Source organism: Nelumbo nucifera, chromosome 7 (assembly GCF_055504915.1).
Source record: "Nelumbo nucifera cultivar China Antique chromosome 7, China Antique-T2T, whole genome shotgun sequence".
Classification (NCBI taxonomy): domain Eukaryota; kingdom Viridiplantae; phylum Streptophyta; class Magnoliopsida; order Proteales; family Nelumbonaceae; genus Nelumbo; species Nelumbo nucifera.
In genome coordinates, this window is record NC_142655.1 from 55367247 (window position 1) to 55382394 (window position 15148).

Consider the following 15148-nt stretch of genomic DNA (forward strand, 5'->3'; position numbering starts at 1 on the left):
GTTTATTGGGATTTTCCCAACCGACCCGACCTAGTCGGGTTAGCTAAGGTGGGAACCGAAACCGACCCACTGATAGGCCAAACCGACCTAGTCGGTTTGAGTCGGGTTGGGTCGGTTTGGGTCGGTTTTGCTCCTGTATAAAGCCAAATAAGATCTGATTTAGTTGATAATTTGAATATTTGATATTCAAGAGTCCAAAATAAATCTAAATTTAATTCAGGTAAAGAATAAAATCAATATATATATATATATATATATATATATATATATATCTATATATACTATATTTCAGATATATATTACTATATTTCAGTCTTAACTTTTAAATTTTTAATATATTTCTATATTTTAGTTTCAGAATATATTTTCTGGAATATATTTAACAATTATAGCTGAAATATATAATAATATAAAAATACGTAGTATATATATATATATATTTCGGAAATACACATATTATTTATAATATTTAAAAGTATATTTTCTGAAAATATATAGCTGATATATTTCAGAATATGTACTTTTTAGATATAGATTTTTTCAGATAATTCGGTTTTTATGCAAAACCGAAATATCTTTATTTAACAGTTTTAAATATAAAATATATTTAAATTAAAACCAAAATATATATTTAAATAGATTAGGTTTTTCATAAAAACTGAAAACTGAAGTTTTTATTTTTTAAGATATTTTCTGGAAATATATTTAAAACTGAAATATGTATTTAAAAAAATATATATATATATATATATACATACATACAAATAAAATATATAAACAAAAATATACATACAAATAAAATATATTGGAAATTTGGAATATATATTTTCTGGAAATATATATCTCATATATTTCAGAATATATATGTTTTAGATATAAAGTTTTTCATATATTTCGGTTTTTATGTAAAACTGAAATATCTTTATTTAATAGTTTTAAATATAAAATATATTTAAGAAACCGAAATATATATTTAAATAGATTAGGTTTTTTTATAAAAACTGAAAACTGAAGTTTTATTTTTTAAGATATTTTCTGGAAATATATTTAAAACTGAAATATGTATTTAAAAAATATATATATTAAACAAAAATATACATACAAATAAAATATATTGGAAATTTGGAATATATATTTTCTGGAAATATATATCTCATATATTTCAGAATATATATTTTTTCAGATATTTCGGTTTTTATGTAAAACTGAAATATCTTTATTTAATAGTTTTGAATATAAAATATATTTAAATTAAAACCGAAATATATATTTAAATAGATTAGTTTTTTCATAAAAACTGAAAACTGAAGTTTTTATTTTTTAAGATATTTTCTGAAAATATATTTAAAACTGAAATACGTATTTTAAAAAATATATATATATATAAACAAAAATATACATACAAATAAAATATTTCGGAAATTTGGAAAATATATTTTCTGGAAATATATATCTCATATATTTCAGAATATATATTTTTTAGATATATATTTTTTCAGATATTTCGGTTTTTATGTTAAACTGAAATATCTTTATTTAATAGTTTTAAATATAAAATATATTTAAATTAAAACCAAAATATATACTTAAAATTTTAAATAGATTAGGTTTTTCATACAAAACTGAAGTTTTTTGTGCAAATATATCATCATGAACTGGATTTTTTTCAAAGCTTAAACTTAAACAAAACACAAATAAAATATATCAACTTGTAACATGCATTAAATTAAAAAAATATAAATAAATAAATACTAACCTTTGAATGACTGAAATTGAGACTGATTATTTGAGAATGAGACTTGAGCAGTTGAGCTTGAGGGGGGCGGACCAACCAAGTTAGAGAATAGAAGATTTTAAGAGAAGGATAAAGTGGTCAATAAAATAAAAAATTAGAAACCTTCTAAATTCTAATTTCTAATCTAGGTAAAAAACTAAAAAATGACACCTAATTGAATTCTAATTGTAATTGCCTAATAGGCCTTCTAGAGTTCTAATTCTAGTAGAACTCTAAAAGTAGAAGACTAGTAGGAATTAGGAAACTACTCAAACTAGGAAGTAGGAACTACCAAACTAGTAGAATACTAGTTCGATTTGGGTCGGGTCGGGTTTTCATGCAAAAAAACCGAAACCAACCCGAGATTTCGATTTATGTATGTGCCCAACCCGAAACCGACCGGTATGGATGCAAACCCAGACGACTCGGGTTGGGCATTCTTATGAACAGCCCTAATCGGATTAGATACAGATTTGACCCCGACCCCAACAAATGATCCAATCCATCGAATCTAATTAAGATCCGTGTTAAATTAGAATCTGATTATATATAATTATATGTAGTGATTATGTATATTTAGATATTATAACTTTATTAAGATTTAACGAGTGATAATGTTTTTTTTTTTAACTTAAATTTCTCTTCATTTTAAACACAGCAAATCCCGATGTCCAGTTGGATTGTTGGGATTTGCCCTGTTAAAAACGTGTTAACTTGCTTTTGCTAGCAACGGATCCCACAAATACACTAATAACGTTAAATCCAATGTTGAGATAATAAAGCATAACATGCGTTAATAGTTTATATGAAGAGATGCATTACAATCAAGAATAGCGGGAGTTTAAAACATCTAGATATTATATAATGACTTTACTAATAATTAGGGGTGCAACTTTTCTGGTTTAGGGTTGAAATTTTGTCAAAATTTCAATAGACCTAACCTGAAATCCGAGCCCAAAACAGTGTAAACTAAGGCCAACCCAACTTGCACCCCTACTAATGATATATCAAACAATGTTTGAACTTCCAATCTACTATATACTCATTATAAGATGCACTAAATTGTTATTAGATCAACAAGTTTGATAGATTATTGATAAATCCATCTTATGGTTCTTCCTTATCATGAAAATCATTTAAAATATATAAAACAAATTACTTTTCTTTTTCTTAGATTTTCCTTGAAAAATTAAGAAAAAAATATCATTTTTATATAAACTATTCTTAGAACAATGACTTTAATAGATCATTGATAATTCCGTATTATAGTTCTTTCTTGCAATGAAAACCATTTAAAACATATAAACCAAATTCTTTTTTTTACAGTTTTTAAAAATTTTCAATATTTAGGGGAAAATACATAGATCCAACGTGTTTGGACCACTGCTATAATTGGATATATGTTGGCAGTCCAAATTGTTGAGATAGCATATAAAAATTGTCAAAGAAATGTTGGACGAATGTTGAATAGGAATTCGTTGACCAGTGCTGACAACTTTTCTTTTTTTTTTTTTCTTTTTTGATCAGTAAAAGAAGATTGCATTAATTAGAAGAAAAAAAAATATTACAGAGGAGCTGAGATTCTTCCTGATTATATCATCCCAGTTACAATTCAGCCCAAAAATGGTCGTTCCCTATTAACCCTTGCTTGGCCAAAGAGTTTGCCATTCCATTTACTGTTCTTCTTACCCAGCAATGCTGATGATTAGAAACCTTTAGCAGTAGTAGCCTAGTAGGCCCTCAATGGCACAAGGCTATTCACCAGTGCAATGTACCCATGCCTTTAGATACCAATATGATATGCCCCACATCAGTAGGTGCATTGTGTTGATAATTTTCACCTTACCTCTTGCCTTTAAAGCTGCAAAAAACAGGCTGGACCAACCATTTCTACTCTTACCATTTATTTTAATAGGAACCTGTAATAATAAAAAGAACTTCTGGAATATTTTACATAATCTTGATGGTTAAAATTAGTCAATGAGCCAGAATCTTTGGGTCTACTAATTTGAAAACCTCATTTCACAAAGAAAAAAAGGACTATAGTGGAGAAATCCATAAGCATGCCTGGGCAATGGAAAATTCAGGCACAACCAATTTACAACAGCCATCTCTACCTTAGCTCTGTCCACAGTTGGTGAAGTCTCTGCAGTATGTGCTCCTATAGCTTCATTTAGTATCAATTTCAGGCAATGCAGCAGTGACTACCCTGTGACTACTGACTTCCTTTGTCATAGACTAACAATCACCATTTTTCTTTTTGTTGGCAATGGAAGATATGTCATGATGTACATCCCGGAAGTTGAGAAGGCTACGAAATTTCTGAATTTTCAACACCTGTGAAGTGGTGCAGGATATATATCCAATGGCTGATAGCGCAATCTGTCATTATGAGGCAGTCGTCCATCCTGAAGGTTTCATGAAAATTTTCAATTTATTTACCAAGACAAACAGGGACAAGCATAAGTAACTTCTAGACTACGAAAAGTAGACAGAGACAAGCATCACAATTGGCGGATGACAAATATTTTACATTACTCTCCTATATCTAATCTTAATTTGTTTCCTATTTTGGCTTTTAATGGTTTAACTATGTAGAATGCCAGACTCAGTACATACTGGAAAACATGATTTCAAATCACAGTTCAGTTTGCTTATTGTCATGGCTGTTTTTAGGTCCCCTCCATCCTTGTTGGGAACTGCTGATAGGTGACTTCTGCATAATGAAATAATAAATTCAGATAAGGAAAGTGTATTGAAATGTGAAGGGCAGCTGATTAGGATGGTCCACTAGGTTTTGACAAGAGAAGATTTCAGAGACCCTTTGGTTTACTCCAAAAGAGGGTCGCATAACAAGATTAGGTGTTAACAGGCAGAAGATTTGACAGTAGCCTTCCTATCCTCCTCAAGAAGGAAATATTAAGTATGAAATTGATGATTGCTACCTTGGGAATCATGCCCCTTTGGTACAATTGAGGTTTCAGAGATAGTGCAGGCAATGTTATCATGATCTAATCAGGACTAATTCATCAAATAAAGTCCATTCATGAAAAGATGAAAGCCCTGCTTTAGGAGCTTAGATTCCTTTTTCTTTTAGGAGTGTGGAGAGTAGAAACAGATGGGGACTCTTAGGTGGAAAATGGATGGATGCTATGCTTCTGAATGGCTTGTCCAGATGGATTTCTAGGTTAGATGAAACCATAGCTGAGGGCTTGGCTGAATGTGGGCTTGGGAGGGTTGAGTTTTATTAGGATCCACCCATCATAAATTGATTCTCTTGTTTTGGTCATGTGTTGGCTAACCATATTTCTTGTACCGATTTGTTTCTAGGGCTTGATAGGGTGTCTTCTGTCTATACCTTCTAATGCTTAACAACAATTTTTTTTTGATAAAAAAAAGTCTCATAATTGATGAAGTTAACGAAACACTACACTCAAAATTAAGTGTATGGACAAATACCTTAGATACATGAGGTTTTAGAATAAGTAGGACTAAAACATAACATATGCTATGTAAATTTAATAATAGTAGGAGTGGAAATCAGGGTACAATTAGGATTGGAGACCAAGAGATAACTCAATGTAACCTTTTCCAGTACCTTGGTTCAATAATTCATGCCAAGGGAGAGAGACTAAGGAGGATGTTGTCCATAGACTAGTAGAATGGGCAAAATGAAGGGGTGCACCTGGAGTCTTATGTAATAGGAAAATACCACTTAGATTAAAAGGAAAGTTATATAAAACAGTTATAAGTCCAGCTATACTGTATGGAGCAGAGTTTTGGGCAGTTAAGAAACAACTGCCCAAAAATGAGTGTAGCAAAAATGCACATGCTGAGATGGATGAGTGGAAAAACTAGAAAGGATAGGGTCAGAAATGAAGTAGACAAAGATGGTTTGGTCAGAGTCATAGAAGATGACCTATAACACCTGTAAGAAGTGATTTGTTACAAGTTGAAGGGGCTAGAAGAGCTAGGAGCAGACCAAAAAGGAAGTAGTAAGAAATGATTTAAGTGTTCATAATTTAACAATGGATATGGCATTAAACAAAATGGAATAGTGAAACAGAATTCACGTAGCCAACTGCCATATAGTTGGGATAAAGCTGATGATGATGATAAATAAGGCCCTAAAAGTTACTCATTTTCATCTTGTTAAAGCATTAATACATCAACAGCTAAACCCTAGCTTATACCCTCTTATCCTCTATGGTTGCAAATGAGGTATTGAGTAGCTTGATCCAAGCCTGAGCTAGGATTTGAAGTTTGTAAGATGAGCTTGAGCCTTAAAATTAATCTCTTTAAATCAAACATGATGGCTCGTTATTATATTATGCATGATGTGTTTTGTTGATATTCATATCTGTATGCTGGTAAAACTATAGAAAAAGGGCTGAGAATGCAGAAGTTCATGATGCCAATCATTCTTACATCAGTTACAAATGCAATTTTCAAGTTTGATCATCAATTGCACTAAACTCAACAAAGCCATTTCCAAACTATATGATGAGGTCATAGATGTAAACCTCTTTTGCCATTACACTATCAATGGCCGTGTCCATAGTTCCACTACTAGTAGATGTGCATGTGCGGTATTGAAGCATGTTACAAAGACAAGCAATTGAAGAAGCATAGTGTAGTGGTGGATTTATTGCCTTTCAACTTACAAATTCAAGTTCAAATCTCCCTGCTTAAGCTTTATATGTTTTCAACCTGCAGTTGAATTGGACAGTTTCCAGATAACTTGATGGGTCAAACTACTAACCCATTTGACCTGGTTAATAGGTCACTGGTTTGGCATTAGTTCTCTTTTTCTCTTTATGTATTTTTAGCCATTTCCATCATTAAATGATAAAATCATACTATTTTTGTTTAATATTGATAAGTATATAATATTAGAGACATGTCCAGATTTTCTATTTTTATAGTTTTCTATAATTTTCTATTTTATTATTTAATTTATGACACCATAGGTTGACTTATTTGACCCATACAGTTGAACTGCTAACCCTCCACCTGGTGGGAAAAGCCATTCTGATCAGTTTTTAAAAGATTGTTTTTTCTGAGTGTTTTCAACTTGCAGCCAAATTGGCCTATCAAATAAGTTACCTATAAACCAGTCAGGATTTTGGGTCCATTTCACCACTAAATTACTTGCCTACAAAAAACCATTGACTTGGCCATTGACCTAGTGATCCAACCGGTTGAACCATTGAACCATTTAACTCGACCAATGGGGTTATGAGTTAGATATTAATTCTCTTTTCTGATTTTCTTCTATTCCATTTCCAACATTAACAAAAGTAATTGTTATTTGGAACAGTTATTCTTTGTTTAACAATGATTAATATATAATATTAGATATTTGTGCAAAATTCTTCTAGAGTTTTCTAATTTTCTACATTTTTTGTATGTTATCTATTTTTAATTTTTATAACTTAATTGTGACATCATGTGTTGACCCATTTTGACTTGGATGTTTGCCACCTGGACTAAAAAATGGTTTTGTTTCCGGGCCAGTTTAATATCATTGGTTTTTATACCATTAAAATTATGGGGTATAGATGGAATTTAGTGGTAAGAGAAAAGGGCTAAAAACAAGAGTTAATGAGAGAGAATGGGAGTAATACCTCAGACATAGAAGTTAATGAGAGAGTAGTGTTATAATTCAGGTCTGCCTTAGAGTTCGGCCTGACTGAGTTCAGTTATGTAGAAGAAGAAAAAGTGATAAAGAAAGAGAGAGAGAAAGAGAGGAGAGAGAATTCTGGTTCGAACTGAAGGAGTCAACTTGACTTCTCCTAGTCGGCCAATAAGTATTTATATTATTATTAAAACATAGCTGAAAAGACCAATGTGCCCTTACTTAAGTTAAGAGCACAAGTTTCAACACAACATTACAGATCAGCAACATCAATCAAGGTATAAAGACAGAAATACCCCTACGCTAACACTCCCCCTCAAGCTGGTGAGTATATATCATATACTCCCAGCTTGTTACATATGTAGTCCACTCTTCCCCGACTCAAGCCTTTTGTAAATAAGTCAGCCCACTGATTTCCTATATTAACATGTGTAGTGTCTAGCTCTCCATTCAGCACCTTCTCCCTCACAAAGTGACAGTCAACCTCAATGTGCTTGGTTCTTTCATGAAACACTGGATTAGAGGAGATATGAACTGCAGCCTGATTATCACAATAGAGCTTCATTGGAGTGTTAATGTTGTACCCTACTTCCTGTAGAAGGTTCCTTAGCCACACCAATTCACAAGCGGTATGCGCCATAGCCCTATATTCTGCTTCTGCACTGCTTCTTTCCACAACCGTCTGCTTCTTACTTTTCCATGTCACCAGGTTACCTCCCAAAAACGTGCAATAGCCTGTAGTAGACCGCCTATCAGACATAGAACCGGCCCAATCAGCATCAGAATACCCTTCTATTTCAAGTTTTCCCCCACTCTTGTATATCAGACCGCGACCCGAGGCCCCTTTTAGATACTTCACAATTCTCAGAACCGCATTCCAATGAGGAATCAGAGGTTTTTGCATGAACTAGCTTACCACACTAACTGCAAATGAGATGTTTGGTCTGGTAATGGTTAGGTAGTTCAGTTTGCCCACAAGTCGTCAGTATCTGCTAGGGTCTTCAAACACTTCACCCATATCACTGCTTAGCTTGGTATTTGTGTCCATGGGTGTTTCAGCTGGTTTGGCACCCAACAAGCCTGTTTCTTCCAGCAAATCAAGCACATACTTCCTCTGGCACAGGTTAATCCCATACTTGGATCTCGCTACCTCTATCCCCAAGAAGTATTTCAGTTTACCCAGATCCTTTGTCTGAAAGTGATCCTGCAGATAAGTCTTCAACCTGTCAATACCAATGTTATCATTCCCAGTAATAACAATATCATCTACATACACCACCAACAGTATTTTTCCTCCCGGAGAGTCATGACTAAATACAAAATGGTCAACTTTGCACTGTTTCATGCCAAACTTCTTTACCACCTCACTGAACCTACCAAACCATGCTCTAGGAGACTGTTTAAGCCCATATATAGCCTTCCTTAGTCTGCACACCTTACCATCCTCCCCCTGAGCAACAAACCCTGGAGGTTGCTCCATGTAGACCTCCTCGAGTAAGTCACCATGCAAAAAGGCATTCTTGATATCAAGCTGATATAGTGGCCACTCAAACATGGCTGCAAGAGAGATCACAACACGAACTGACCCTATCTTAGCAACCGGTGAGAAGGTCTTTGTGTAGTCAATGCCATAGGTTTGGGAGTACCCTTTTGCAACTAATCGCGCTTTCAGGCGTTCAACACTACCGTCAGGCAGATACTTAACCGTATAAATCCACTTACAACCAACAACTTGCTTCCCAGGAGGAAGAGCAGTGAGGTCCCAAGTATGATTATGATGAAGGGCTGAGAGTTATTCTTCCATGGCACGGCACCACCCTGGAGAGGCAAGGGCTTCCTGGACATCTTTAGGAACAATAACTGATGATAACAAGGTAACAAACTGGCGATGGGAAGCGGAAAGGTGAGTAAGAGAAACATAATTAGAAATGGGATGAAGGGTGCAAGTACGTTTACCTTTCCGCAAAGCAATGGGTAGATCAATCTCAGATGCTAAGTGGGGGTCTGGTGCCGGATCCGTCGACGGAGATGTAGCCGGAGGAGTAGCTGGTGCACGTGGGCAATGTGTATACACATGACGGATAGGTGGGCGTTCAACAGGTGGTGGCACCGGAGGCAAGGATTTGGTCACGACTGGAACAAAGGGAGGAGGATCGACAACGGGAAGTGGAAGAGGAGGAGGTGATGAGGAGAAAGAAGCATCACCAGACCCCAAAAAGAACGGAGTAGACTCAAAGAAACTGACATCAGCACACACAAAGGACCGTCGAGAACCAGGATGGTAACACCTATACCCTTTCTGGGTCCGAGAATAGCCAAGGAAGATGCACTTGAGAGAACGGGCATCAAACTTGTTGTTCCCGAGACCCAGATTATGGAAAAAACAGACACCCAAAAACTCTCGGCGTAAGAGGGAACGGAGACAAAGTGGGAAACAAGACCTGAAACGGAGACTGACCATCAAGGATGAACGTGGGCATCCGATTAATCAGAAAACAAGAGGTAAGCACTGCATCACTCCAAAAAGTTTGGGAACATGCATGTGATGCATTAGGGATCTTGCTGTTTCAAGGAGATGGCGATTCTTTCTCTCAGCCACCCCATTTTGTTGTGGGGTGTAGGTACACGAGGTCTGATGTATAATGCCGTGTTGGTCCAGGTATTCCTGAAATGATGAGGATAAATATTCGCAGCCATTATCAGAACGAAAAACTTTGATGTGGGTACCAAATTGGTTACGAATTTCAGCATAAAATTTTTGAAAAATGGTAAACAATTCACTTCTTTCTTTCATTAAATAGAGCCTCGTCATCCTTGAAAAATCAGCCACAAAAATGACAAAATATCTGTATCCATTATATGACATTACTTTATAAGGACCCCAAACATCTGAATGAACTAAAGAAAAAGGACTCGACACACGGTTATCAACCCTAGAACTAAAGGGAACACGATGGTGTTTCCCAAACTGACACGACTCACAATCCAAAACAGAAAGCTGACTCAAGGACAGAACCAAGGACTTCAATACTTTGAGCGACGGATGACCAAATCGGCAGTGCCACTGGAGAGGAGAAAGAGATGACTAGAGAGCTGTTGAAGTTCTATCACCACCACCGTCAAGATAATACAGTCCACCTGCTTCATGCCCTCCACCAATTTTCATCCCTGTCTTGAGATCCTGAAAGACACACATAGAAGGATAAAAGGTAATGGAACAGTTAAGTGATTTGGTCAGCTTACTAACAGACATAAGGTTAAAAGGCAATTTAGGAACATACAGAACTGATGAGAGGGATACAGGATTTAGGTCAACATTACCAATACCACAAATTGAGGATGTGGAACCATTAGCAAGGGTGACAGATTGTGATGTTGAGCAATGAGATAAGGAGGAAAACACACCTGGAGTTCCAGTCATGTGATCAGAGGCTCCAGAGTCAATGATCCAGGGATTGGGTGTAGATGCCAGACAAGCCATACCTGAGTGAGCAAAAGTCGCCGTGTTCTGCTGTGATTGGATAAACCTCTCATATTCATCACGGGGAACACTCACCATCTCCTTCATGGGACCATCTGTGGATGTAGGAGGCAACTGGGCAGATGAATGATTCTCCTGTCTAAAGCTGGAACTTGAGTTGCCGGTCGCGGCATGATTGGCCCAGGTTGAGGGAGGACCATGTAAATCATAACAATAGTTGATGGTATGTCCATCCATACCACAATGAGTGCACTTCCTCGGGCCTGAGCTACGTTCTCTACCACGGGATCCCCCTGAATCTCTACTCCCAGTACGACCACCACCACGATTATAAGTAGACCCACCATTGCCACTTCGGCCATATGCAGAACCACTACCAACACCACGGCCAGACTGAGTTCCCCGAGCTCCACCTCTACCACCACGGCCTCTCGATGCAGCAAAGGCAGATCTATCTGAGATATTAGAGTTCTTAGTAGATCCGATAGAAATCCTCCGAAGTCGAGCAAATACCTCTTCTAGGGACGGAAGAGCTGATCCCCCTAATATCTGAGCTCGTACTGGTTCATATTCAGACTTTAGTCCCACCAAAAATCTAGTCACATCAAGCTGCTCTCTCTGTTGTTGCTGAATCTTGACATCAGAAGTGAGAGGATGATAGACATTCAACTCATTACGTATGTTCCTCATGTTGGCATAGTACTCCTCAAGACTCTGATTGCCTTGTTGCAGATTAAAGTACTCTTGATAAAGCTGATAAACTCTGGTTGTATTGTCCTACCCCGAATACAATTTCTTCGCATGGTCCCACACATCTTTGGCAGTATCAAGGAACATGAAGTTCACACTAATCCTGGGTTCCATACTGTTCCACAACCATGTGATGATCTGAGCGTCCTCTTGCTCCCAATCTTCATACTCGTGAGAGTCAGAGGAGGGTTTCTCCTCTCTGATGTGTTTTACCTTCTTCTTTGCCTTCAGAAAGACTTCAACGGATTTAGCCCAAGGCACATAATTCTCTCCATTTAACTTAATGGAGGTCATCTCAACATTCAGGTAGTCTGTAGGCACCATCACACTAGGTTTATAATCATTATTGTCTCCCATTATGTTATTACAAATTCTGCACACTTGCTGAATTCTATTATCACTGAGATCTGCACACTACACACCACTAAGTCACACCTGTTACACTGATTGCAGCACTAATTGTTGCTGGAATGTGTGCTCTTTACACCACAAACCCTAAATCACACCTGTCACACTGATTTCAGCACTTGTTGTTGCTGAAAAGTGTGCTCACACCACAAACCCTACTCCTACAACTACCTGAAATCTCACCACTATATGATCATATCTCTTCCTTCAAAATGCACAAAGAAACCAGCATAAACCCTAGCACTTACTGGCCGAAACCCTATTTAATCCATAACAGATATCATGCACTGAAATCTCTTACCTTATCGCTGAAGTAACACCCATGCGAGCAGGAGAGCAGTCCACACACAACAGCCGCTTCACACACAACAGCCACACACAGTTCGGCCCTCTATTCTTCCTCTACTAGGAGAGGGCGATCTCAGAAATCAGAGCAACCGACCACATACGACCTGACTGGAGGCATAGAGACCCCCAAGGGAAGAGGGCGATCTCAGAAATCACAGCAACCGACCACATACGACCTGACTGGAGGCATAGAGACCCCCAAGGGAAGAGGGCGATCACTCCTTTTCAGCCCTTTCCCTTATCTCCAATCGAACACAGAAAAAAAAAGAGGAAAACCCTAGATAGGGTGCGCAGAGAATGAACCCTAGGCAAGCAGAAATCTAGGCAGATTTAACCTAGCTCTGATACCATGTTATAATTCAGGTCTGCCTTAGAGTTCGGCCTGACTGAGTTCAGTTATGTAGAAGAAGTGATAAAGAAAGAGAGAAAGAGAGAGAGAGAAGAGAGAATTCTGGTTCGAACTGAAGGAGTCAACTTGACTTCTCCCAGTCGGCCAGTAAGTATTTATATAATTATTAAAACATAACTGAAAAGACCTATGTGCCCTTACTTAAGTTAAGAGCACAAGTTTCAACACAACATTACAGATCAGCAACATCAATCAAGGTATAAAGACAGAAATACCCCTATGCTAACAAGTAGGATGAACTGAAATGTAGCAGTTCGAATCACATTTTTTGCCCTCACAATAGAAAGGGGCCAAATTCAAAAATAGGAGTATTTGACAATGTGCAGAGAACCAGACCAGGCATAGAACTGGAAAAGGGAGAGGTTCACGGGTCATAGGTTCAACCATGGTTGAGCTGGAGGTCAAACCATGAAAATATAACATATATACATATATACGGGTCACATAAAAACTATATATAACTGTAGAGATGATGGGCCGAATGGGCCTTAGTTTCTTTATTTTCTTTAAGTTATGTTTATGCCTAATATTTGTAAGTAGTGGGCCTTTTTTCTCTTTTTTATTAGTCTTCAGTGCTGGCCACCCTACTAAGGGTACTCATGTAATTGTCCTCATTATTACAACTAAAGAATAAAAGATATTATTGGGGGCTGAAGAGAGGATCGAACTACTCTCTCTTCTTCCTTCTCTTTCTTCAATCTTCTTCTTTTCTGTTTTTCTTTTCTTTATTTCCGATTATTGCAGGTGGATCTACAACTATAACATATTTTACAAATATTATTATTGCAGGTGGATCTACGTGTGTATTAAAGCAAAAAATACATTAAAGTTGCATAAATGGAAACAAATAAAGAGAAAGATTAATGGTAACAAGGCAATACATTTTGAAAACAAGTAAGAGGTCTTGGGTTCAAGTCTTGCCATTACCATTTTGAAGTTTCTACTCATGTGGTGACCTGAGTGGTTTTATAAAACTGGGACTAGCTCACCAATTTTATAAATCCGAGTGGTTTTATCTCCTAACTGGCCAGTTGGGATTGGGGACCTCTTACTTAAAACGCAGGTCCACTTAAGAGGTCTTGGGTTCCCATTCTAGAGATGCCATTACCATTTTGAAGTTTCATAAGAGGTCTTGGGTTCCTACTCTAGACTCCTCAATAACTACTATATATCATCAGTAAATTACATACATCATGGAACCTCATCCTTCACATGCTTGGTTAGTTCATCCACAATTAGTGTAAAATATGGAGTAAGGGATAACCCCTGATGAAAGATCAAGTAACTGTAAACTTTGATACTTCTTTGGCAGGTTTTCTAACATTGATCATTACACAATCATGCATATCCTTAATTAGCTGAATATACCCATTTAGGGATTCGTTCTTTTCTGAACTATGCTACATAATCTAACTGGGTAATTTATCATATGCTTTCTATGGATCAATGAATAGCATTGTCAAGATCTCTCTTCTTCACTGTGCCATATGTTACAATATAAGGGTCTTGTTCTTGTAATTAATGATTTTTTTGATAGGAAAAAGAATTTGTTAAAAACTTGAAAATAAAAAAGGAGAGTGTGTATACAAGGAGCACAAAGATAAGAACCCTGAATCATAATAATAAGGCAAGGACCAAACCCCAAACTATACAATTGCTGCTAAAAATACCCCAAGCTTAGACCCATCAATTAACCTAGTGTCAACTGAAGGAGGACCCATTCCATAACTGAAAAGCTCTAATAAGAAAAACCAAAAAAATGTGACCCCCTACACCTCTGGAAATTGCCAGTGTACAGACCTTAACCAAAATGACACAACCCATCCATTTCAAAAAAGTCTTTTCCTTTCACTTTTATTTTTAGATGTCTCCTTGGTACCATTGATCTGTTTCTTCTCAATTTTTACCTCCCTCTCCAACCACCTACAACCATCCTTGTATAACACCTTGCTCCACATGGTTAATACTTGAAAGGTTTCTGACCTCAATCAGATCCTCCACACCTACCTAAGAAAAAAGTCATTACCCAATGCTGATGGCAACTACTGTTGTCTTGGGAGGGGTAGAGTGGTCATTCTCAGACTTGAACCTGCATTCCCATGCTTGTCAGCTGGATATTTTATCATTGCACCAAGCAAATTTCCTCCATATCTACCTCTTACCCATAGTCAATGATATGAAGTGATTGCATTTTCCTGTTCAACTGACGACTTTGATATTCTTTAATTGCTAGTTTTTTTTTGATCAATAACAATGAAATTTTATTAATGATCAAGAGAATCAGAATTACAAGGGAAGGAGCTAAAGAATCTTAACTCCCAACTACCCAAAGTACATCCT

General features: G+C 36.5%; 1 protein-coding gene across 1 annotated transcript in view; it reads right to left on the reverse strand.

Annotated features, from left to right (window-relative positions):
• Positions 1 to 3650: 3650 nt before the first annotated feature.
• The window catches only part of FTSH12 (FTSH protease 12), a 138370-nt gene continuing 126872 nt past the window's right edge, over positions 3651 to 15148 (reverse strand). The window contains exon 19 of the mRNA XM_010262291.3: positions 3651 to 4182. Coding sequence (XP_010260593.1) covers positions 4105 to 4182 — 78 coding nt within the window. The 3' untranslated portion in view covers positions 3651 to 4104. The remainder of the gene's footprint in view (positions 4183 to 15148) is intronic.